Source organism: Eublepharis macularius, chromosome 1 (assembly GCF_028583425.1).
Source record: "Eublepharis macularius isolate TG4126 chromosome 1, MPM_Emac_v1.0, whole genome shotgun sequence".
In the NCBI taxonomy this organism is placed as follows: domain Eukaryota; kingdom Metazoa; phylum Chordata; class Lepidosauria; order Squamata; family Eublepharidae; genus Eublepharis; species Eublepharis macularius.
In genome coordinates, this window is record NC_072790.1 from 135,724,620 (window position 1) to 135,750,510 (window position 25,891).

A 25,891-nucleotide genomic window follows, 5' to 3' on the forward strand; every position below is an offset into this window, starting at 1 on the left:
GTTGTTTATTACTCTGTGTATTTGGAGCCCTGGCTGAAAGATGCCACAGCAAGTAAATAAGCAGAAAAATATGTGACATCTTTAACAGTAGGCTCAGATAACTTTAGAATAGCTGTATGCAAGAGATAGGGAACAATAAATTTCCAAGAATATTGTGTATGTGTATGTAACTGATTTTTAAATGTTTATTTCAGGGTTGTCAATATTTTCTAGTGAAAATGCAAACAAGTAAGTAAAGTATTTTCTCAACAAGGCTCATGTTTAAATGATGATCACTGGATACAATGTGGCCTTAGTTTTTCTGTTTTATATTGCAGGTATATGGCACATTCATATAATTTTTTCCTCTTCCCCACAACATTGGGCCAAATGGAGTCTGAATTCTCTTTCCAAGCATTTAGCATTAAGTTCCTGACTCACTATGGTTTTGACTTCAACAAGGTATACCTTTTGCTACAGATAAATTTTATCTTTAGTCTAAGTAGGGGAGAATTTGTCCACAAGATTTTGAGTTTTTGTTAGCAAGTGCTCCTAACATACTGTATGTTCAAAGGTATCTGAAAATGTATGTACAAGTTAAATTGTTGGAAAAGTAACTTTGTAGTCTGAAATCACACATGTTTAAAACATATTAATTATCACCCGGGAATCTTTCTCTGCTTTATTTATCTCCTATGTGTAAGAAGTGAAGGATTTATATGCTGTCTCTTGTTCCTGGTCTCAGATTACAGATGGGGCTTACAATAGAGTTAGAGAGGAAGATGCACTATACTGCTCAATCTAATGCTGTCCCTTTGATGTGTAGATTTACTTCTCCCAGGGAACTTCCTTCCTCCTCCTTCATCTCTCTCATGTACACATACACTCTCTCGCCATCTTACCACCATGGAGGACACAGAGCTTTCTCCTTCTATCCACCAACATCCTACCTTAGATAGATTATATTAGATTCTGTCTCCTTTCTTATGCTGAGTGGAGTTCCTAAATAAAAGAACATACTTTCTTTACTGAACTAAGTAGACTTTGTCTGAGAGCCAAGCTACAAGTGACGCCTTACACAGGTTGGACACTTGTCAGCTTACCTCAAGTTTTGATGGGAAATGTAGGCGTCCTGGTTTTACAGCTTGGCTCTCCATTACAGCTGCAAGACCAGGATGCCTACATTTCCCATCAAAATGTGAGGGAAGCTGACAAGTGTCCAACCTGTGTCAGGCATCACTTGTAGCTTGGCTCTGAGTTTATTATCAGCTCGCACGCACAAACACTTAGCTATACTCTCTGAATTGCTCTGCTTTACTTAATATATCTTACATTGCCAGCATTTGGTTATGGGCCCAGCCTTCTAAATCTACTAGGCTACGCTGTTTTGATATTGAAGTGCCCTGTACCTAGATTTCTCTGCTTTACTTATTTACTTATTTATCCTATATTGCCAACAATCCTACATTGCAACAATATGCCTAGCCTCTCTGCTTGTCCTGTGACTAGACATGGATGAATCCCATAATATTTGCAGTGATAAGTATGTTGCTTAAGTGGTATACTCGGGCCCTCCTGTCTTTGTTTTTAATTAAAGTATGACCATGCATTAACAATGCTGGTTTGCTTACATGTCCTTTTGAAAAAGTCCGTCTCTGGAGCAGCAGTTGCTAGATGCTTGGGGTGAGTGGTGGGTGGGAGAGTCTCTTTTCAAAATAGCACTTCAACCTTCTTGGAAAGGAGCAAATTTATAGCAAGCATGGCCAGGATACTGTTGCACATTTCTTCTGTTGATTTCTGAGGTATGGGGGAGTTAAATAGCACATGGATGTGGAGAGGGGAGCGACTGTTTGCTGGGTAATCAGGCAGAGAGAAGAAGGAAGAGAGTGGAAGTAGCTCAGGAGAAGCAAAGCCTCTCCATGTAAGTGCTGCTGAAGTGCTTTACCTTGATGAAGAAGAGGGAGGGAAGGAGGCTTTGATACACTGATTGAGCGATGTGGGGTAGGAGCTCTGGCAGAGGGCTTGTGGTTCCACACAACACACAGTATTTGCTGTTGTGGAGGCCTCCTGATATTGTAATAATTTGAATGTTGGTGGTTTTTCATTTCCAGGCAAATTTTTCTACAGATTGCCCCTAGTCTACAGTTTTGGATCTAGCCATAGTGCCTTGCGAATATATTAATCTATTGCCTTAGTGTTTTTAAAAGAAAAAAAGCAACCGGTTTGTCCTCTTCACTTGCTGTGCTGACATCTCCTGGAAGGAGTTCCCTCAAAACAGGATCGCCATGCTGAAGAGCATCTTTTGAATACCGTGTGATGGAATGCTTAAAAAACACAAAGGGGCATGGCACTTTCGAAACGTTCTGTAGAATTTCCAAAGAGAGGCTTCTCAAAAAGTAGAGGCATCTGTGTTGAGATTTGTGTGTCAGTTATGAGATGGCTGAAAACTAGTTCTCTGAGTGATTGTTCTTCTCTTGCTCAGCTGAGCAATAAGAGCTATTGGAGTATCTTGCATTTGAAGTTTGGGGTTTTTAAAAATTTTATTTGAAAAGAAAAATACAAATAGGAATAGAAAGTACATAGAAACTTATAGAAAATACAAAATACTTACATTTGAACTACAACAGAGAAATATATTCAAAATATGTGGCAACATGACTTACTTATAGAATGTTTCTCCTCTCCCTCTCCTTAATTACTTATACCTAAAATTCCATATCAATAGTTTTTAATCAGTCATCTATTTCATATTTTATACTCAACATTTTTAAGGTCTCTATAATTCATCTGTTTCCATATTAACTACTCTTTTCTTAGCTTCGAGCTACGTAATCAAAGAAATCATTCAATTTTTTTCTGAAACGCCGATATTGGTCTGTTAACGGGTCATTTCATAGAAAAAGAGCAGCAGGAACTCATTAGCACAACTCATTAGCATATGCCACGCCCCTTGACATCACCGGAACAGTGTCATTAGCATAATTGATTTGATCAGGCCCAAAATGGCCATTTTGGGCATGTTTTGGCCAGGATCAGGCCCCAAAGGCCCAGATCAGGTCAGTGCTGGGCAGGGGAGGGGTCCCCCGCCAGGCACTGACCCAATCCTGGCAGTTTTGGCCCTGATCCTGGCCGAAACAGGCCCCAAATGGCCCCAAAAATTTGGCCCGAAGTGGCCCAAAGATGTTTGGCCAAAAATGGCCATTTGGGGCCCGTTTGGGCCTGGATCAGGGCCAAAACAGCCCGGATCAGGTCAGGCAAGGGAGGGTTCCGCCATCTGGCATTGACCCAATCCCAGCCGTTCTGGCCCCAATCCTGGCAGAAATGGGCCCAGAATGGCCGAAAGTGGCCATTTGGTGCCCTTTTGGGCCTGGATCGAGGCTGAAACGGGCCGGATCGGGTTGGTGCTGGTTGGGGGAACCCTCCCCCGCCTGGCACCATCCCAATTTGATCCGTTTTGGCCCCGATTGAGGCCAAAATGGCCCAAATGGCCAAAAGCCAGGTGGGCGGGGGCACCTGACACGTGACCTGTTGGGGGAACTGCTGGAACGACATTCTGGAGCGTTCTTCCTCAAAATTAGCCCTGGTTATGCACAAAAAAAGTTAATTTAGCTATCAGTACATAGTCGTACACTTTATCCATTCACTCAGATTTATCAGGGCAACATTCTGTCTTCCATTTTGTTGCATATAGTACTCTCACAGCTATCACCATGTACTTGAAAAGTTCTCCATGTTCTTTTGTAATATTGCTCAGTAGAATATTTAATAGAATTTTTTTGGGATTTAATTCAACCCAAAGCTTGAAAATCTTCTGCATCTCTTCATGTATTTTTATCTAACATCTTTGTGCATTCTTGCATAACCACCACATATGATAAAACATTGCCTTCGTGCATTGTCATTTGCAATACTGTCCACTGAAATCCTTATTGATTCTTGCAATATCTTTAGGTGTGAGATATCATCTGAAGAACAATTTATACCAAGACTCTCTTAACAGTTGACTATCTGTAAATTTGATTTCTTTAGTCCATTGATTTTCCCATTGATTCATGGAAATGCTTTCTCCAAATTTTTTCATCCATTTCAACATACATTTTAACTTGTTCCATTTCTGTATAATACTGCAGTAAATTTTGTAGATTTTTCCTAATAAATGCTTCAAGTCTCCACTTGTTTGAACTCTGTTTTCTCTCTTAATCTGCCACCTTCTTTGAGAGTTTGTTCTTTAAGTTTGGATACCGTTTGATGATACATTAACCATGGAATATATTTCCCTTAAGCTTGAATTTCTTGCCGTGTCTTTTTCATGTTACTTTGCTTATCTATCATCTATCATAGCTGACATGGTCAATTCTGTTTCTAGTGGTGGCATCATAATAGGTGTCTTGGTGATATCAGTGGTGAAATTGGTGGGCTTAATCTGTTTCTGCATTGAAGCCATGTTTTAAGTAATCCATCTCTTAGTATGCAAAATCACCTTGCTTTTGATTAGTTTTTAATAATTTCTTAACCCATAAATAGTTATGAATTCCTTCTTTGTCATCTGTTGTCTCCAATTTTATGTCTTCTGCTCAGATTTATAATCCAATCTGTTATCCAAACTAATGCAGCAGCCTGGTGATACAATTTAATATTCGATACTGCCAACCCTCCTTGTTTTTTTTTTTAATCCTGTAATACTTTAAACCTTATTCTTGGTTTCTTCCCTTTCCATACAAAATCATTTATCGCTTTCTGACACTTGTTTAAAATTTTTGCATCTATGTGAATTGGCACCATTTGAAACGAAAAATTCAGTTTGGCAATATGTTAATTTTGACAGCAGAAACTCTTCCTAACCATGAAATATTCAATTTTTCCCATCTTTGCAAATCTTTGGTAATGTTTGTCCACACTTTTGATAATTGTCCTTGTATAGGTTCTCATTTTGTACCATTACATTTATTCCTAAATATTTTGCTAAATATTTTGCATGCTTTGTGGTAATAGCAGTCTTTTCCCCATCTCTTGTTCTTCTCTCATTGCCAGTAATAACATTATCTTGGTTTTCTTTTTCTTCAATTTATCTCCAGAATAGTGTCCACATTTTAGTATTTGTTCAGTTACATGGATCAGGGAATAATCTAATATCATTTGAAGATTTAACTGATGTACAGCCCATATAGCATAAATATTGGTGTGGTCTAATGAGTAGAAAAAGATAGCAAAGGTAACTCTGGCTTCCATAAACTTTAGCATATGGACCATATTCTGTATAACTGTGCCTTCTTTTCAGTTTCTTAAGGATGGGATCCCATACATGAATGAAGCACAAGAGAAGAAACTTCAACAAGATCTTCTTTCTGGTAATTGGATTGTCCATAGGTAAAACTACTTCTATAGTACTATTTTGGTATTGACATTATTTTTTCCTTGGGTCATCTTTTTGTTGTGGCAATAGTTGGGTGAGCGTAGAATGTCCTTTAGGCCAAACCCGACCTACTCAGGAATAAGCAAGCTGCTCAAAGACCTGGCCTGTTTCTTACTTCCTCTTGCATGCTGAGTCCTTTTCATCACTAGTTCACTCCTGTTATTTCTCAGGGGTTGGTCTGAAGATACATGATGTAACAACCTTGCTGAAGCTAAGCAGGTCTGGATGTGGTCAGAGACTGGATGAAAACCCACTCTGTGCACCAATTTGAGTTCCCTAGAACAGTGGTTCCCTTTTTTGGTATGGTGACCCACAAGTCCAAATTTACTTGGTATGGTGTCCCATTTAGAAAAATTGAGCATGCACGAATCAATAAAACTACAAAAAGCCTGGGACCCTGTTTCACAGGCTTCTTGGCCCACTTTTGGATCAGGACCCACAGGTTGGAAAACGGTGCTCTAGAAGAAAGGTAGGATACAAATATTGTCCAGTCTTCTATACCTCACTCCTTGGCTAGTTTGTTGCTCTGGTTTCTCCCATTTCTGCTGATGAAGCCAGCAAAATGTCAGAAAGGAGCACCATGAAGAAATTCTCCTGTTGGTGGAGAGGGGAAGGGGGGGAGTGGCTTTGGTTATCAGTGAAGGTGTTTGCAGATGGTGCTTATGGATTATACTGGGCTCTGAATTTTGGAAGGCATCAGGCCGGTTGCTGCAGGTACAAACAGTAGCAAGGAGCTGGAGATGCTTGGGGAATGGGACTTGAGTTCAGCTTGGAATGTTGTTTTATGTAATTTTCTTGCTATATTCTCGCTAGCGTTATGGACAAGGACAAACTAAAAAAAGTGATTGATGAAGTAACATGCTGGCTATCATCTGCAGAAGAGGGAGAGTTTATGGTTCTGCATGACATATATGGTAGGAAGCGTGTTCCTTTTCACCTTTCTGTTTCCCAGCCCCTTGAATTAATAACTTGTTCTGACTTGTTTTTCCCTTGGCATCCTGCTCTCCCCCTTCCTCCCCAGTCTGTAACATTTTTCCTTGTTTTTTAAATTTATTTATTTAATTAAACTTATATTCCACTCTCCCCTTGCTCTATGCCTGTACCCTTTGGAGATAAAGGATTACATCTCTACCTAAGTAATTGCTACAAACCTCATTGCTTCTGAAGAAAAGACTTTTGCAAACTATGATGCCTTTAGCTTCGTTGATCTTCACTTTCCTACCGGGATAGAACAGGGATGATATTTTTCACATCCCTGTATTCCTCAAAAAAGTTACATTTGTTCAAGTAGTGTATAACTGTATCATGCAAAATTATTTCATAGTCTTTTTTTTCTTGGTAGGCTTCCAGATGTTTGAAATACAGCTGGTTTTAAGACAAGCTCTCCAAGATATTTGGACAGTCCCTCTGGGAAGTCAAGAAGTGAGTTAATACTGTGTCATCTAGAGGTGGCACCGGTGTCCAGAGAATTGGGAAAGTACATTAACCCCTTGTCCATTCCACAGTACCAGTTTCAATCTTTGGATCTTTGAGGGCTCTGCTAACCCTTTGGAAGCAGTGAATAAAAGGGATTTATATTAGTATCTCTTTTGATCCAATAATTCAAAATCTTTGGGCTTCTGGTAGTAGAGTATGATTAGTTGTACAGTATTCCCTGACTATTTTAGGCAGCTGAGAGCGCAACTGTTACTAGCCTTTCTGCTAGCATATACCTATGCTAGCCATTTGAGGTGCACTTTCTGAAAAGGAGAGTGTCAGTAAACAAACCTGCTTTAAAGGCATCATTTTGTTTTTTTAATGTTTTAATTGATATTGCTGACATTTGTTGATATTGTTGACAAATCTCTTATCTGCCTTATTTTTTAAATACTTGGGTATGTACTTAGGTCACAATCCTTCTCCCCTCCCCCCCAGCCCATTTGAGTTTTAGTACTGATTTGTTTCAGGTAATAGTGAAGAAGATAAATCCACGAGGTCGCTGGCTGCTAGAAAACACTTTGTATGACTCTTGCCGAAGAGAGCAAATTCTTCTTTCTGCAAGAGGTTTTACCAACCTTTTCCAGACGCTTGTGAAAGCAAAGAAGGTAAATCCCAGAGACTGGGATCTTCTGTAGTGATATTGCTTTCATATTAGTCTTTTCAAAGGAGGGACAAAAAAAGTTGGAATTATTTAGCAGCATGGTTTCTCAAACTGGCTCTTTAAATAGCATTCCAAAAGGAGCTGGTTTGGGGAAAGTTTCAATGTGCAGACAGCAAAAATTCTAGCTTTCAAACAAGTTCTACTCACAGTTCATATTAGTGCAGACATGGTTCAAACAGAGTAGATATTTTTATTCATTAGCCAAATCCCTTCAATACTTATGGTGAAAAGGATGGATTCCCCCATCCCCGGTTGGAGAAAGGTGATACAAAGAGTGGAAGAGATGTCATAAAACACAGGTCCTGCTCTTCCCCGGAGGAAATTGTTTAAAAGAGGTTAAGAAACTACATTTCCCATAAGTCTGTTCTTAAAGGCACAAACCCTATTGATTTCTGTTGCCAATATATAGGCATTTCTATTCTGCTGTAACAGAATACTCCATGAGGAGGCTCTATATGCATTTCTAGTCCTCTGACAGCACTTTTCTCACTGTGGTGCAGAATCAGTGCAAATATGTTATGTTCTTAAGATTTACATGGATCTGCATTTCTTTGGAATGCATTTGGGATTCTGTACTAATTGTGTTATGTATAGAAAACAGACATGAGAAGATTAAACTATGCCTCCTCCAGTTTGCAAGCTTCTTGCACAAGGGGATGTTATTTGGTGGAGTTTGCTTGAAGCTGAGAAACTCTTAAGCATCTGCAACAGTATGGGCCTGTGAGTTTTATGCCATTTTCTTCCCTACACATTTGAACTATTTTGCAATTCCTATCATTAACAGAGTTGCATAGTATGCAGGTATGCATGTGTATGTGTGAGGCTACATGACACTCAGCCTTGGTTAAGGTTTGGAAAGGTACATGAGTTTATTTATTGTTGGAACTCCATACAGGATAGGAAAGGGAAGAAATAAGTCTCTTTCCAACTGTCTTGTCCAGGATGCTAGGCAGGATGGCATGTCCTGCATCTATGGTGTCAAAATGGAGAAGAGACAGTGAGAGGAAGGGGTGGTGCAAGAAGGAGGAAGTCCCTGAGAATACAGTCTGCACATCAAAGCATAATGTTAGGATCGTAGAAAGCAAGAATGAACAGACCCCTGACCTTTCTATTTCTCTAACTCTTCAATTGGTCTCCCCACCACCACCACCACACACACACAAATCTTAACAGGCCACTTTTGGAGGCAGGGGATAGTTGTGTTGTGCTGTATGTTTTGCTTAGGGAAAAAAATTCCCTTCATCGGTATATGCTGCTGCTTTTACCCCTGGCAAACTCTTTATTTTGTCATAACTGTAAAAAGAATTATGTTTGTAAAGAAGCCAGTTTATTTACCATGTTATATTTCTCTTTCTAGCCATTGGTGGGACATAATATGCTGATGGATCTTCTGCATCTACATGACAAATTTTTCAACCCCCTTCCTGGTAAGGTCTTTCAGCACAATTAGAGGATGTGTTGTTTCTCTGCACCCCCATCCCTTGTCTGACTCTTTCAGTTGCAGTTTGCTGACTAGAAATGTCTGCACAAATGCTGAGCAGTACAAACCCCAGTAAAAATGACAGAATGTGGTCAGGTGGTGGCTGTTCTTCAAACATTATCTATGCTTAAGCCTCTATTATATTTCCAGTGCCTCCCCAGTAGCTTAGGGCCACACTACTGGTGGGGAAGGCTCAGATTCAGCTTCGGCTGTGCTTCTTTGCAAAGAAGCCAAGGAGAAGAAGGACAGGGCCAGCATGCTGGACTTCTGCAGGCACAAAGAACTGGCAGTGTCTTGTCTTCTCTCCCACCCCATTCCAGCTCCTTCCAGTTTGGAAAGTTCCCTGAATCCATCTGTGAGCAGGACCCAGTGCAGGGTCTGTAAGCTGAGCAGAATCTGTGTTTTCATTTGGGCACTTTCACAATACACTCCCCTCTTCCAGGATGGTTAAGTGCTGATAAATCTGTACTACTCTAGAGGAACACTCGCCCCTGCTTTTCAAAGGAAAGGAATACAAGGCCACTCATCATACAAAGTCTGTTCATTTTTGTACACAGTGAGGATTGCCAAGTGACACCCCCAGGTGCAGCGAACAGCCTGGAAGTTTCTTGCATCTTGAACATGTTTAGTGGGTGTAATTAATGGCAGGGAGACAGTAGCTGGGCTCACCAGCCAGGTGGCCCATCTTCCTTCTGCTAAAGGAGGAGAGCGCAGGAGGAAAACAAGCCTGCAAGACTAGGGCTGCCCTGTTGTGCCCCTGTTCGGGAGGGGGCCTCGCAGCTCTGTTAAAAAAACTACAAATCAATTAAAAGGGAACCCATCAATTGAAGCATGACCCTTAGTAAATATGTATATTATCAGTCAAGCATTCACTCCTACCCCTCTCTTTTGTATTTTCAGAAGACTATGAGGAGTTTAAAAAGAACATAAACACCTTGTTTCCTGTCCTTATAGACACGAAGAATGTAGTAAAAGCCATCTGGAAGGTAAATTTCACTATCTGCTTTTGTTTAGGTAATAGTGCTATCATTCCCTCATCATGTCACATCAAGAGAAAAGCTCACAACTCAATGGTGGAATAGATGCATCATCTGCATAGTCCCAGATTCAATTTTTGGAATCTCATGGATCAGGGCTGGGAAAGACCTCTGCTTGAGAACCTGAAGAGCAGCTACTGTACAGGGTGGACAATGTTGGCCTAGATGGTTCCATGGTTTATCTTGGTGAAAGTCAGCTTCATGAGTTCTATAGATTTTTCACAATGGAAGTCCACATGACCCCATCTTTCCTAACATTTTTGTCACTTGCTGAAGACGGTCCTTTTTGGTGATTCTTGGTGGATGTCATGGGTACAGGGTACCTTTGCCTCGACCTAGCTGAGGGCGAAGAGCTACAGGCTACCCTGTAGGCCAGTATCACACGAATTACAAAAATGGTAATGAAAGTCTCACAATTGCCTAGGTAGGCTGCCACCAGTCCCTTTTACTATCCCAAGGCGAAGGAGTAAAGGGAACAAAGCTCCAAGTATCAGGGAATTAACAGAGCAGAAGTCTACATTGCAAGGGTGGTTTGCAAGTAGTTCACAAAACAGAATTTTATTATGGTAGGTGGTTCACGAGCTTCACAAAGTGAGTTCAGCAAAGTGATTTATACTTTGAGGCTTCAGAGTCAAAAGAACCCACACAGAAATAAAATATAATTATTTATTAATCTAAAATTACAAGACACAATGTGAAGATAAAACAAAAAAATCCTAAAGCATGTAAGCACTTGCTAATACATACCACAGTAATTCCAAAAGCAGCAAATCAAGATGTTGTCAAAGATGCAGAAACCACAGTCTTATGGTCAAAAGTAGGGGTGTGCAGTTCAGAAATCCGATTCGGGGAAAATTCCCTAATCGGACCTGATCCATAAAGATTCGGGATTTCCTGGCCCCGATTCAGAAATACTGAATCAAAGCTTTCCGAAGCATTCGGAATGCCTTGGAAAGCTTCGGGGCTTAAACGGGCCCCACCACTGCTTGCAATCAGTGGCCGGGACCCTTTAAACACCATTCAAACAGCCCACTACACACCCCACTTACCTTGGCCCTGCGGTCGGCGGTGGCTCTGGCCCTCCCCGCCACCCGTGGGGCCACAGCCGGGTGGAGGAGGTGGTGCAGCGGCAGAGGAGCCAGATGGCTCTAGGTTGACGCCGCCACGCAACGACGACGACGCTGATCAACGCCACCACGGCCACTGCTGAGCAATGCCACCGCTGCCAAGTAACGCTGCCACTGAGCAACGCCACCAAGCAACGCCACCGCTGAGCGACGCCACTGCCACCGCTGAGCGACGATGACGATGCTGCCGCCGCCGCTGCAGCAGCAGCCCGCCGCCGCTCAGCTGATCCCCCTCTCCCTCCAGTTTTCATTCTGAAATCCCACAAGATCTTGACTTGTTCATTTTCTAGCACCTTTTCCACCTGATGTTCCCATGAATTCTTTGGTACTTGCAAGTTATAATTTTTACACAATGACCAATGAATCAGCTTTGTGACCCTGTCATGTCTAGCTTTGTAGTCCATCTGTGCAATTTTGCTGCATTCAGAGATAAGGTGGGCCACAGTTTCATTTTTTTCCTGGCAAAGTCAACATTTGGATTTTCACTGATTTTCAGAATTTTGGCTTTCATAACATTTGTTTGCAATGCTTGCTCTTGTGCTGCGAAGATCAGACCTTCAGTTTCTTTCTTGATTGTACTCATCCAACTATGCCCAAGTTAGGCTGTTGTCACTTTTTCCTTCAATATTTTTTAGATGTTGCCCATGTAAGGGTTTGTTCTTCCAGCCATGTAATCTATTCTCAAACTGTTTCTTCTTGTATTCAGCCTGTGTTTCGGTTGTTTTTAATATGTTCTGTTTTCACAGCCTGAAGTAATTTTTCTGTACTTCTACTGATGTAATCATTCAGGCCTCTCTTTTCTTCTTCCACTACCTGATGTACTTGTAACAGTCCTCTTCCACCAATTTTTCTTGGTAAATATTGCCTGTCAACATCACTTTTTAGGTGTAAAGAGTGATGCGTGTTCATTAGTTTTCGCGTTTTTCGATCCAATTTTTCTAAATCGCTTTGTGTCCGATCTATTATTATTATTTTATTTTATTCAATTTTTATCCCACCCTCCCCGCAACCGGGCTCAGGGCGGGGTACATCAAAATAAGATACAAGTTAAAATCCAACTAAAAACATACAATCATAAAAATACAGATTTCAGTCCCCAAGATGACGATCTTCACCAAGCAACAGTCCCCCCAACTACACAGAGCGGTGGGGAGGGGATAACATTCCAACAGGTGACTGGAGGGGAAGCTCAGCAGATAGCATAGAAAGAAATGGCCTCAACCATATGCCTGGTGGAACATCTCCATCTTACAAGCCCGAAAAGATAGAAGGTCTTGGCAGACCCGCGTGTCAGCTGACAGAGTTTTACCAGATAGGATCCAGGACTGAAAAGGCCCTGGCTCTGTTCAAGGCCAGTCAAGCCTCCCTGGGGCGGAGACCACCAGCAGATGTTTATCCGCAGATCTAAGTGCTCTCCAAGGCACATACGGCGAGAGCCGGTCCTGCAGATACAGTGATTCCAGTCCTCTCAGGGAATTATAGGTCAAAACCAACACCTTAAATTTGATCCGGAATTCCACAGGGAGCCTGTGTAGCTGCTGCAAGATGGAGTAATGTATGCCCTATATCGAGTCCCAATTAGGACACGTCAGCAGCATTCTGGACCTGCTGCAATTTCCGGGTCAGACCCAAGGGAAGCCCAACATAGAGTAAGTTACAGTAGCCAACTTGGAGGTGATCATTTATCATTGTCATTAGGTCATGGGTCGAAAGGTAGGAGGCAAGCTGCCTGACCTGCTGAAGATGAAAAAAGACAGACTGGGCAGCTGCCATGACCTGGGCCTCCATGGATAGAGAGGTATCCAGCATCACTCCACGGCTTCTGATTGCTGGTACTGCACAAATGGCACCTCATCAAAAGTTGGGAGCCAGATCCCCAAACCTAACAACCCATGGCCCAAGTGCAGGACCTCTGTCTTCATAGGATTCAGCCTCAGTCAACTCTGCTTCACCCATCTAGACAATGCCTCCAAAGCTCTAATTAATACCTCCGGGGCCGAGCCAGGCCAGCTGTCCATCAGCAGATACAACTGGGTGTCATCAGCATACAAGAAACCTAAGCTTGGGAAGTTTTACACAAGTGTGATTGGCATTTATGTCTAACTTTCTCTTCTCCACTTCCACTGTATAGTCCTTCGGCTCTTTCAAAATCCATGGCACCTGAAAGTATCTTTTCTTTTTAAACAGGAGTTTCCATTTCCCCAAGCTTCTAATCTTTTAGAGGTGTTTGAAATACTGTGCAGGTGAGCCTTACATGTTTTGGTTTTATTTCTGTATTGGCTGCCTGGAAAAGAAAGCAGATACTTTCCTGTTTGTAATAGAAGAATCATTTCTTTCCATGTTAGTTGGCAGTTAAGGCTTCCAAAAGTCAAACTTAAATCATTCTGGTCATCTGAATATAAGTGAGCATTCTGTTCACTTTATAGAGTGCAACAAATGAGCTGTACAGTTAGAATGATAAGCAAAATGAAGCAGTCCCATCTGCCTTATCCCGTCACCCAAACAGACTTAAGGTATCGTTAGAAGCAGCAAGTCACATAGATTTTTGCCACCATTATTGGGGGGGGGCAGTTTTCTGCTTAACTTAATGAAATGTCTGGTCAGAGAATAGGTCTACAAAATGAAATGTTCTAATGTTTGAAAAAACAATAAAACAAGGTATGTAAGGCCTTCTTTGAATATAGTTGCATGACAGTAGTATTTTATCTCTGTATTCCTGTATTTAAATTGTACGCTTCTTTTCAAATTTCTGCCATGCCTACCCTGTTGTATTGTTTATTGAATGTCCCGGTTGTTGATTGCATGAAGTTACATTGTGTAATCTGTCTTGGGTCTCATTGAGAACTATTAATAACATAAATAAAATAAAATAATGGTTATAATTCCAATTCGGAATATGTTGTCTAGTAAATATTCTTCTGGATCTTTACTTCATTGGAAAGGTAGATGAAGTAGATTAAATGATACAGCCATGGAGATAGACAATAAAAGAACAGAAACCTGACCATGGATACCTTTCTTAACAGTGACGTGAATCCCACAAATGGTTCTTGTCCAGAGATTTTTCATGCAAGCGACTGTCTCAGATATGGTATGTCTTGTTACAGAAGCTAACTCTTAGTGTGTAGCCCCAGAAACTAGTACAATGAATAGGTATAATCCCCAAAACAAACTCAGTGCAATCCTAAACAGAGTTACTCCATTCTAAGCTCACTGAAATCAATGTGCTTAGACCAGAGTAACTGTGCTTAGGATTGCACTGTAAGTGAATCTTATCGCAAAATAAGTGATTTAGAAGTGAAAATCTGGGCAATTAATAAGTACTATGATTACTGTGCCTTCACTGATTTCATGGTGGGTCATACACTGTTGAATTTGGAAAGGGACCTGTACACTGCATGCACTTCTGATCCCTTTTGCACATATATGCTAAAGCACTTGCCCTAGACTAGTTCCCATGCCCGTTACAAGCATCCCAAAACATTGGCATGATACATCCATGCACAGTCTGCAAGGTCAAATTAGCGAATATGAGGAAGCTCCAGTTGCGGTGCACATACCAGTCTTTTAAAAGGAGTATCCTCTGCTGCTGCTATTACCAATAAACCACTGAACTAGCAGTTCAGGCCTCTGCCAGGTGGACATGATATCAAGCTTTGGAACCTAATATCATGGCATCACTTTAAAAATCTTCCTTGTAGAGACTGGGCTCAGGATAGTAGAGTAGTAATACTAATGTCATATTAAAAAAAACTTACATATTGTTCTTCAGGCTTCTGCTGATAAGATGAATATTTGATCCAGAAGAGTTTCCATAGGCTGTCCTTAGCGATTTTATCTTTTCTGTTTTGTTGACATACTTTTAGCTACCAAGTTCCCCCATGAGGCTGCCTTTGATGCCTTTCTCTGTGGATCAGGTATTGTGATTTTCTGATTTCTGGAGCTCAAAGCATCCCATTCCTCAGGTGTTTTGCTTGTTCAGTTTGTGTACTCTATAAGCAACTAATTTTGTTCAGTGACAAGATCTTTGTCTGATTCTGTGTGCCTATAACATTATTGATGTATTGTTTTTCACTGTTATAAAGCATGAAACCTGCAGAAAATGTTTATGGCACACACCTTTTTGAGGTGTTGGAAAAATGAAAGGTCTGTGATATAATACTTTCAGAACAAAACTTCATGTACTTCAAACTGCCTATATCCCCTGTCCATTTCCTGCTGTGAAAAGTTAAAATCAGCACAAACCGTAGGGGACACTGTGTATGATTCCATCATGTAAGCTTCAATCAAGATTATAAGCAATTGCCCTTTAAAGTGCTCTGGGATGGTCTTTACTTCAGCAATTTTAGGCAGACCAGATAATTAATAGTTCTTCCCCCTGTAGAAGGAGAGAAAGAAGAGCAGAAGAGTTTGTGTGTGTGTAAAGATTGCCACTTCTTATCACTTTAGCTTTTATTAAGCTAACGGGTACCCCATCTGGGCAATACAGATATCAGCATCATATTTACAGTTGGCTCAGAAATGTTTTGAAAAACTGAAGGATAGATTATCTTGCTTTGACAGCTGATAGATGAAGAATAAATCAAATACTTATTTTTCAATATTCAGTAAAAGAGAGAAAACCTTTTATGGGATTTCCCCCTTTTTCCCTTTCACAATTATTTCTGGGGGATTCGTCTTTATTTGTAATACTACTAAAGGTATAATCCAGAGTTTATTTCTTTTCTTTTTTTAGTTCTTCTGAAAACAGCTCATTTGCTTCTTTGCAAAATGTCTTGGTAAGTGATGGTTTGAAATATCAGCAGCAAAGTTAATAAGTCTTTGTGTCATGTATGCCATGCATCCATGCCATTGTTGTGTTGTATGCCATCAATGTATTCTGACTTTCATACTGAGAAGGATGTAGACAATTCTGCCATTGTGGTCTGCAGCATTTTACACTGCATTTTATATTAATACTGTATCTTGTGCCTTATGTGAGAAGACTCCTGAGGGTGTCCAAGCTGCTAATATTAATTGCTAAAGGAGCTGGCAGGCTCTTCCTTATCACAGACCCCACACTTTTTGAATTTAAGACAAATAGTTGCTTTAACAGTGATTGTAAAAGAATGAAAAGGCATATTCAGATGAAGCATTGCGAGTTTAAAAGTAACTATACAGTATCAGCTCCCCAAGAGCTGATAGAATTTTAAAAAATGTACAGAGAACTGATCAAGATGAGGAAATGGGGGCATGGCTTCAGCGCAGATGGATGCCTGAGGAGCAAGCTCCATCTGTCTCCAACCTAAAACCTCAATAAAAAAGCACCATAACAATTTTGACCTTAACCCTAATGTGGGCAAACAAGATACTGAAAGGAAAAAACCATCCTCTAAAGTCTCAAGAAAACTGTAGGAATTCCTTCCGACAATGCAATAAACCGTGGCATTAGAAAAAAAAAGAAAACAAATGGTATAAGATGGTGGACATGCAGAGTTTTGAAGAAACAGTGTCATCTGAGAGCTTGCAGCTGGGTGTTGAAATGTATCTGCTTCACAGGAGAGAAGACTCCACTGTGTACCTTATCTCAGACTAAACTGCTTTTTGTTCCCATGTAACTTTTTAGGCTTTCGTGCCTAAATACAAGGGAGGGGGGAGGGAGAACGTCTCTCTATATCAGTAGTCCTATTTTTTGCCAAGTTATTTCTATTATCTGCTACCTATGAGTGAACACCTGAACTGTATGGATCTCTAAAAGAGTTCTTCAACCAGTGTACCTGCCTGCTTGCTGTAAGGGGGCTTGGGGATCTAACTGCCAGGGATTGACACCCTAGGACTGACATTTTGACAGAAGTCCCTTTTTCCCTTCTGTACCCGACACCTCTGGAGTTTGGCTACCAGCATCATGTCGTTGGAGTTGAACCCAAGGACCACGGAGCCAGAGGAACTACCTTACCACCCAGCCCCCTTGCTGGGTCCAGACTCAAGGGGGTCTGTCTAATGAATTGGACTTAACCTTGGACCAAGACCCCATAGAAATGTGTGAGCTCAGAGCAGTGGGCACTGTTCCAATATACAGGGAGCTTGGAGCGATCCCTAAGGCTGGTGTTACCCACTTAGCAGGGACTTTGCCTACTCCTAGACAATGGTCGCCACGTCCATGGGCAGAAAAAAAACGGCGGAGAGGAGCTCTGTTCAGACACCGGTCCAATGAGGATGAGGGATCGATTGATGGACTATTGTTCAGAATTTCACAAGGAACCCCAACAGTATGGACGGGGGGAGCAAAGAGCCTGGAGAGCGGTGGGCACCAGGACCCCGCCAGCAGGCATGGGCTCGAGGCGACAGCCACAACAGAGAATGGACTGGAGCTGTTGTGGGATACCAGTTTTGAACACCACATCAGCTCCCCATTAAGGAGAGACAGTTGTCTATCCTGGGGGAATGACCCCCACCCGAGATACGCTTAATGGGGATGGGGGACCCTGAAATGGGAGACACAAACGTAAACGATAGAAGAGCATTTGCCAAGGGAGTTTGTTCCTAGATTGAGGATCACCGGGACCCGAGGACACTACAAATTTCAGAGGGGTGAGGGAGGACCCATTAGCTGATATCCAGGAAGAGTTGCAAGTGATGAGATACAAACTGTTAGCCTTAACAGGGGTCACCGGGGGCTGGATGAGAGCAGCCATGGATGCACAGTGGCCGGGGCCCCAAGACATAACGGGGGGCCCTCTCCAAAATGATCGAGAAGTGCAACTTCAAGCCAGACCACTCCCTCCGCCTCCAGTTCCCCCGCGGAGGAAAGAGACGACCCTACCAGTCGATGGAGCAGCAAGGGGCTCCGTTTGCTTGAGCAATCTTGGGGTGCCACCACTATCTGGAGTGGCAATGGGATTACAAATAGGGCCTGGCCCTACACAACCGCAGGAGTAAGGGGTCATAACCTCAACAGCAGGCGACAGCTGGACCATCGCTGGGAGCTATGGTGCGTGCAACCAGCTGGCTGGGAGACGGAGGAGGGAGGTCGGCGAGACCTCCCATAACCGGGCCAACTTTAAAGCCACCAGTGGGATTACAATATATCCCTCCAGTGACTGGCGTACCCAAAGGTCCACTGACACAAGGGATTTCTCTTGGGCTGCAAACCCAAGGAATGGTGGCAAGCCAGCAAAGGGGAACCCAACCTGTCGCTACTACCCCTGCTACCCTGCTCCTGGTGTCGACAGTGGGGACACCATTCATCCCAGCAAGGAACGGATTACAGAGGGGGCCTACATGATCAAGGAGCCCATGCCATACAAAATCCTGTTACCCGGGTCAGGGACGTGGATACCATGGGTCCCAATGGGGACAGGATTACAATCAGGCCTGCCACATCAGGGAGACCCTACTCTACAACCTTCTTATGGAGTGCTGGGGGAACAAGCGCCATTATACCAACCACCCCCTATTGTCCCACCATTGGTAGCCCCTTTACAGTATAGGGACTACGTGGCACCCCAAGTGCCCCAAGGAATTCATGGAGGTCCAATGGCACAACCTCCCCCAGTGGCCCCAGTCCCAAGGCGACCGGCTGCTCCGGGGCCGGGGGCTCATGCAGTAGGGCCACCACAGGGGTGGTGTGAATTGAATGCTAAATTCGATGGAATTTTTTATCAAACTTTGCTCATTTAAACTTTGCCTGCCCCTTGCAAGCGACTGGGCCCTTTAAGCTATCAGCTGGCAGGGGGGATCCCCCCTCACCGCCTGCCAGCTGATAGTTAAAAGGGACCTGCTGCTTGCAAGCGGCAGGGTCCTTTAAATGGCCCAAACTCCGGCCCCCAGCCCACACACCCCCAGCCCTACACTTACCTTGCTGCTGGGGTGGTGGAGCCACCCTATGAGCTCGCAGCCGCTTCCTGTGAGAGGCAGGAAGGCCATTTTTTTGTTTCTTCTGCTGCTGCTGCATGGGCCCGCAGAGTGCCCTGTTACTCAGATGGCTGCCGCAGGCCCACAGGGTGGCAAAGGAGGCCGAAACAGCCTTTGCGCCCCTCAAATGGCCACCGCAGCAGCCATTTGAGGGGTGAGGAGGCTGTTTTCAGCCTCCTTTGCTGCCCTGTGGGCCCGCGCAGCAGTGGAGGAGGCCATTTTCATTTATCATAGAGTATATACATCAAGACCAATCAGGCTTCATTCTGGGAAGAGATTTGACAGATAACATCTACAAAACTCTTAATACTGTATCAACATGCAAACAATCAGTTAGGAGAGCCACTTTGGTGTAGTGGTTAAGAGCGCAGGACTCTAATCTGGAGAACCGAGTTTTCTTCCCCGCTCCTCCACTTGAAGCCAACTGGGTGACCTTGGGTCAGTCACAGGTTCTAGGAGCTCTCACAACCCCACCCACCTCACAGGGTGTTTGTTGTGGGGATAGTAATAACATACGTTGTAAACTGCTCTGAGTGGGCGTTGTCCTGAAGGGCGGTATATAAATTAAATGTTGTTGTTGTTACTACATTGAACAGAAATCCTGCTTCTTTCCCTTGACATCGAGAAGGCCTTTGACTCCTTGGAAACAATATACTTTAACAAACTCTTAAAATATATGGACTTTGGCAACAACTTCCTCTGTACATTTAAAACAGTCTAAAACAAAAAGATCTAAAACGATCTACACACAAGCCATAGTATAAGTATAAGTTAATGAAACACTATCTGAAACAACAGAACTCTCTAAAGGAACAAGGCAAGGTTACTCTTATTGCCAACAGCTCTAGAACCACTAGTTTCAAAAATATGGCAAAATAATCTAATCCATGAAGTAAAACTCACAAATGGAATATGTTCACTGATGACATGTTGTTGTATATCACTAAACGGGTAGAATCTTTGAATTACTTACAAGAACTCTGCAACTATTTGCTCAAATTTCAGGTTTAACAATTCCTCCAAATCAAGTGTTCTACCCATAAACATATCGCCTAAAACTAAAACGCAATCATTACACCAATTCAAATACCACTGGGTGGATTCATACCTTCCATACCTCGGTATCAATATTCCTATTAATATTAATCATCTGCTGAAATATAACCATCTCTGTAAAATCAAAGAAATCAAATTAGACCTCCTTTGTTGGAATAAACAGCATCATTCCTGGTTAAACAGATATCATTTGTTAAAAAACCTTTATATTACCAAAAGTCTTTTTTTTATTTTGAGCCAGTAAAATAATATTGCCACTAAAAATTATAGAACAATGGAAATCTATCATCAACAACTTCTTAGGAAATTACAAAAGACCCAAAATCTCACATCTAAAAATTACTCAGGGCTGATTTAATTTCCCTGATATAAATATATATGCAACAGCAACCAGATTGGTAAATAACATACAAATCCTATGAAATGAAAAACAAGCAGACAAGTATTAAACCTACTTCATCAACCCTGTTCCATGCAGGAGTTAATATGGAATAATCAAAGAAACCATCTCCCAATGATCAAATGGATGTACTTAAAGTCTGGGACTCACACAGACTGAAACTCATTCCAAAAATCTCAAGATATACAACATTCTTAATGCAAGCTTGGTTTTCCTCAGGCAAAAATCAACACCTATCCAACTTCTGGAGACAAATTAATACAATATGTTTAATAGACATCTCAACAAAAGCAGACTTAGAAAAGAAAACATCTCAAAAAACCCCATGGTTTTCATATCTACAAATTACCCATATGACCACTCAAATTCACCTAACAGAAATTTTGAAAAAAACCGATGACAGAATTTGAACAAATATTAGATCAAATAGAAGTAAAACGCAAAGGACTCATATCAACAATCTATAATATACTTATTTTAAAAAAGGAAACAAAAGCCCAGCTTACATAACAAGACTGCGAAACACCATTAACAGCAGAGCAATGGAATACAATCTGGTCTTCAAAACTCTTCAATTCACCAGTAGTCAACATCAAACTTCCAAAATTATAACTCGATGGTATTATACCCCCTCCCCAAAACTAGCTACAATAACATCAAAGTACTCCCCTCTTTGCTGCAGAAAATGCAGAGAAATTAGCTTGTATGCCCATTGCTGGTGGAAGTGTGAAAAAATAACCACATTTTGGAAGAAAGTACTAGAACATATTTTTCTTATAACCAACTATAAAATACCATTTCAACCTGAATTGATTTTTCTTGATCTTTGGCAAGACACAAACTCACCTGCAATCAGATGTGACCTTATCTCTAGCCTTTTAGTAGCTGCAAAAACAATGATAACGTTTAAATGGAATGCACAAGCAGCACCTATAATTCCTCTTGATGCAACAATACCCTGGCCCAAGGTTTCAACCAAGGCACGGTCACTTGCCTTATCAAAGGATTAAAACTAGGAAAAGCACTGGGCTCTGATCTAATTCCTAACAAGATATATAAGGCTGATACGCAATGGTGGACCACAGTTTTGGCCCCAGTTTTTACTCAGATTAACATCAGTGGACAAATACCTGATTTATAGAACCATTCCATTATTATCCCAATATTTTAAAAGGGTTCTAAACATGATCCATCTTGTTACCAACCGATCAGCCTTCTTTTCTTCTCCAGGAAAGCTATATTCTGCTTACCTATTGAAGAAGTTTCTGGATTGGATGGAATCAGAAACGTTATTGGGGTGCAAACAAGGGTTCTTCAACATATGACCATTGCCTAGTTCTTTATCACTTGACTGAGAAAGAGTAATCTTTTAAGGGAGCGTGATTGTATACAACTTTTATTGATCTTAAGGGGGCCTTCAATTCCATAAATCATCCCAGATTGTGGAACATACTCAATGAAACCTGTATGAATAAAAGACTTCTAGGATTTATTCAGCAATTATATTTGGGTTTGACTGCCAAAGTATGATGTGAGTACAAGGGGAACTTAACAAATCTGTTTAATTTGGAAAAGGGGTACATCAGGGATGTGTGCTGGTGCCTTTTTTGCTCAACGTGCTTAAATGATACAGCATCAATGTGTCTCAGTCCTTTTAGTCCTTGCATCCAAAAAATAAGGAATAAGTGTTTTCTGTTGCTCCCAATTTATAAATCAATGAGCTTCTAAGGGAATAAAGAGAAAGGAAAAGGTTTCCATACAAAGAGTTTTGTTTTGCAAACAGTTGTGGCTAATCGGGTAAGTAGTTAAATTAACTACTTATCTAGCGGTATTTTCCAGTATGAACCAAATTTGCTAACTATGTGGGCAGAAATAGAGAATAATTTCACAAAAGTTATATAATGACTTATAAAGACTGAACAATGTCCCACTGGTAGTTTACTAGAATATACGGATGATAACAGTATATCCCCATGTTATATGTCCAATTATTTATTTCCCCATGTTATATGTCCAATTAAAAGTAGGAACTGACACAGTTAGTGCAATTGAAGGAAGGAGGATAAATCAGTGAGGATTTTATTAATAGCAAAATGAGTCTAAGAGCTTCTAGGATATGTTGCATTCTCATGCTCTGGCTTCCAGTTATATATTATCTTTATTTTGTGTTTTACAAAACAATTTCTATCCTGAGGCAAGTGGCAGACATTTTCAAGGGTCTAGAAGGCAAAAAATAATAAAATAAAACTAAAGAAATAAGAGCCTAAAGAGTGTTGAGCATGCTGTCTGTCCATTTGGTTGGGAAACTCAGGAATGTGCTCCGGTGGTTATCATTTCCCTTTTTATTTTTCTCAATGTAGTGATCCAACAAGAACTTCCTCCTCTTTTTCTCAGTACCTTGATGAATTGGCTGCATATGTGAACCAGGTGAACCTTATCCGCACTCGTGTTCAGAAAATTGTGAGTTGAAACAATAATGAGCTTGTTCCAGATCCAGACTAACAGTTTTTGGGATCAGCACTTGGGCTGGTCCATAGACTTCTCTTACAATGGAACAAAGGATAAAGGAGCACAACAGTAGATTTATGAGTTTTGTTGTGGGGATGTGGCTTGAGTTGGATGCTTGACTACAGTAGACTGAGGCAAAGGATAGAACTGCAAGGTTACTCTGTAATCATGTCTCACTGAGAAAGATGGATTATAAATAACATAAATAAAAATAAAAAGATTCCTTTATGCCTCACTATACTGATTTGTATCTGCCACCTTAATGGATAGAAATGCTTGCTGCAATTAAGGCTTTATGCCTACCTTGGAACCTTTTTTTTAACCTTTTCTGGGGAGTTTTTTTGCCCAATAAAGGATGCAAAAGTGTTAGGCTGCCTAGAATATAGCTTGTGGCTATGCTACCTTAAGGTTATGCTAGCTGTATCAAGAAAGCTCAGATTTTGAAACGCAGTAACCTTAGCAGTGCTCTCCTGAATCTTAGAGTGATAGTGATACAATATGCTTTTTGCAACCTACAGTTTCTTGAAGATGGACTTCCAGGTCACTGAGACTCTGATCGATGCCTTACTAGAGAGAGTTACAATTATTCTTGATTTTAACTTTTACGTTTACGTTTATTTATTACATTTGTATCCCACTTTTCTTCTATCACCAGAGTGGTGTATGTAGATAGGTTCCTAAGAGGCTTTGCATCCTGGCACTAACCCATACCTGCACCTTCAGCAAAGTTGCCAAATCATTTGCCTTCTAACCATACCCTTGGACCAAGTGTTTTAAATCATTCTCTCCTCTCTGGCTTGCTCATTCAGAGGTGGTTTTCATGCAGGAACTGACTTGTGCGGTTTCCCTTTGCCAGTGTGGCTGCTGATACAGTGCATTGGCAACAGGGCTTCTCTGCGATTTCCCTGCCCCATTCCCCTAGTAGCAACCATTCCCCCCTCCCCTGGGTCTTTTTCAATTAAAAGAATCGTTAGTTTCATATTGTTATATTGATATACCATTATAACAATAAGTGCAATGAGTTCTGTCGATCTTCAGCTTTCCTTTTTTAAAAAAGTCAATCTTTAGTCCCTTCTGTTGTAGAGATATGCCTATCCTCTTATAGCTTTGCAACAAAAGGGGCTAGAGGCTTTCTTTAAAAATAATAGCTGAGAAATCATAGAACTGTTAGCACTGATTGTTATAATGATACATAGATAAAATTATATGACATTGATGATTTCTTTAAAAAAAACCTCTGTAGTACAGGGAGAAAATGGCCACTGTGGGAACAGGGTGAAGGAAAATAGTTGCCATGTAGGGGAGGAAATCCAAACTTTCCAACCCACACAGCAGCCATCCCCGCTTTATGACAGTCTTTTCCCAAACATTATAGCAAAGCTGGTTTGAGAAAGATTAGGGGAAAGCCAAGGAAGCCCAGGAAGGTGGACAAATGTACCAAAAGGTTGTGGGGAAGCAAGGAAGAATCTTACTGTGTTCTTAATCTGCAATAGTTGAGATAGAGAGGGATTTTTAAAAAACTTCTGTATAGTTATTTTGTGACCAGTTTTTAAAAAAATTAATTGTGCTAAAGGCTACTGGGATAAAGAATCAGTATCCATACTCTTTAAAACATTAAAAATAGCAGTTTGCCTCTGACTCTTGATCTTCAGACTAGAGCAGGTGATGGTGCCTGTGATATAGAAGTAAATGTCATTTGACCTGGTGGTTGCTCTAAGGTACATACGTGCTATACAAGAGTTCCATATTTATAATGTTTTTGCCTTTTTAAAAAAGATCAATTAGAGTCCCATAGGACTAACATGAAGATTGGAGATGATTCACAAAGGGTTGGGAACAGTTTCCACTCATGCCTCTCCCATGATTGAAATAGCCATCTGAAGCTGTAATTAGTTCTTTAGAAAGAAAATGACAGAATTGCTGCTTGCAGTTTAAGGGCTAAAATACTCAATAAGGGATACAATACACCGGAGTGTCACCTGATGCAGTTTTTCATATATCAGGGGACCTCTTTTTAAACAGATCTTGTTTGCTTGGTACTACAAGGGGGAGAAGGAGCTATCGTTTAACTTTCTGCACCGTTCTCATCAGTGGAACAGGCCTGGGTGGCTTTTTGTCCTTTCTATGGCTCCGTGTCCCTTACAAATGAGCTTATTTTCATGATAGAAGAGTCATGGGAGGAAGAAGTAAACCCTCCCCCACTCTTATTGGAAAAGCTTATCTTTTTTCCTCTGTTAGAAAAGCTGGGTTTCGCTCAATTTTGATATATTTTATTTTTATTTATTTATATTTGATTTATATTCCACCCTCCCCACACCAGCAGGCTCAGGGCGGATCACAACTAACATACCATTTAAAATTACATTAAATAATTAGTACAGTTTAAAACCATAAACAATTTACATAGTTAAATTGATACGGTCATGTATTCAGTTTTTGTGTGCCTGAATGTAGACATCAGTTAAGTTTGTTTTTCGAGTATGATTTAACAGACATTTAATTGCTTTTTTAATCTTAGTAATTTTAATGTAAGCAAAAAAGCCTTTATATTTTATTGGTAGCTGAAATATAACCAAGATTTTGTGTAATAGACTGTGAAGGTAATAATTAAGAATATTTTAATCCATGTGTTTCCTTTTTAAAAAATCTTTCTTGAATTCTTTTTTAATGTTATCTGAAGTGAGCTGCGGCTCACAAAAGCTCATACCCTACCACTAATTTTGTTAGTCTTATAGGTGCTACTGGACTCTTGCTTTTGAATGCTGTGTACTTGTTATGAGGCTTTTACTTAACATAAAAAGAGTTTTGTTGACTCAGATGCTTCAACAAAGGGATAGGGACGGTAGACCATACTACTG

General features: G+C 41.1%; 1 protein-coding gene across 1 annotated transcript in view; it reads left to right on the forward strand.

Annotated features, from left to right (window-relative positions):
* The window catches only part of PNLDC1 (PARN like ribonuclease domain containing exonuclease 1), a 35,156-nt gene that overhangs the window by 4,478 nt on the left and 4,787 nt on the right, over nt 1–25,891 (forward strand). The window contains exons 4-16 of the mRNA XM_054993778.1: nt 195–228; nt 318–441; nt 5,258–5,346; nt 6,206–6,306; nt 6,735–6,814; nt 7,339–7,476; nt 8,890–8,959; nt 9,913–9,998; nt 13,364–13,419; nt 14,203–14,267; nt 15,043–15,093; nt 15,912–15,954; nt 22,886–22,985. Of these exons, the coding sequence (XP_054849753.1) occupies nt 195–228; nt 318–441; nt 5,258–5,346; nt 6,206–6,306; nt 6,735–6,814; nt 7,339–7,476; nt 8,890–8,959; nt 9,913–9,998; nt 13,364–13,419; nt 14,203–14,267; nt 15,043–15,093; nt 15,912–15,954; nt 22,886–22,985 (1,037 nt within the window). The remainder of the gene's footprint in view (nt 1–194; nt 229–317; nt 442–5,257; nt 5,347–6,205; nt 6,307–6,734; nt 6,815–7,338; nt 7,477–8,889; nt 8,960–9,912; nt 9,999–13,363; nt 13,420–14,202; nt 14,268–15,042; nt 15,094–15,911; nt 15,955–22,885; nt 22,986–25,891) is intronic.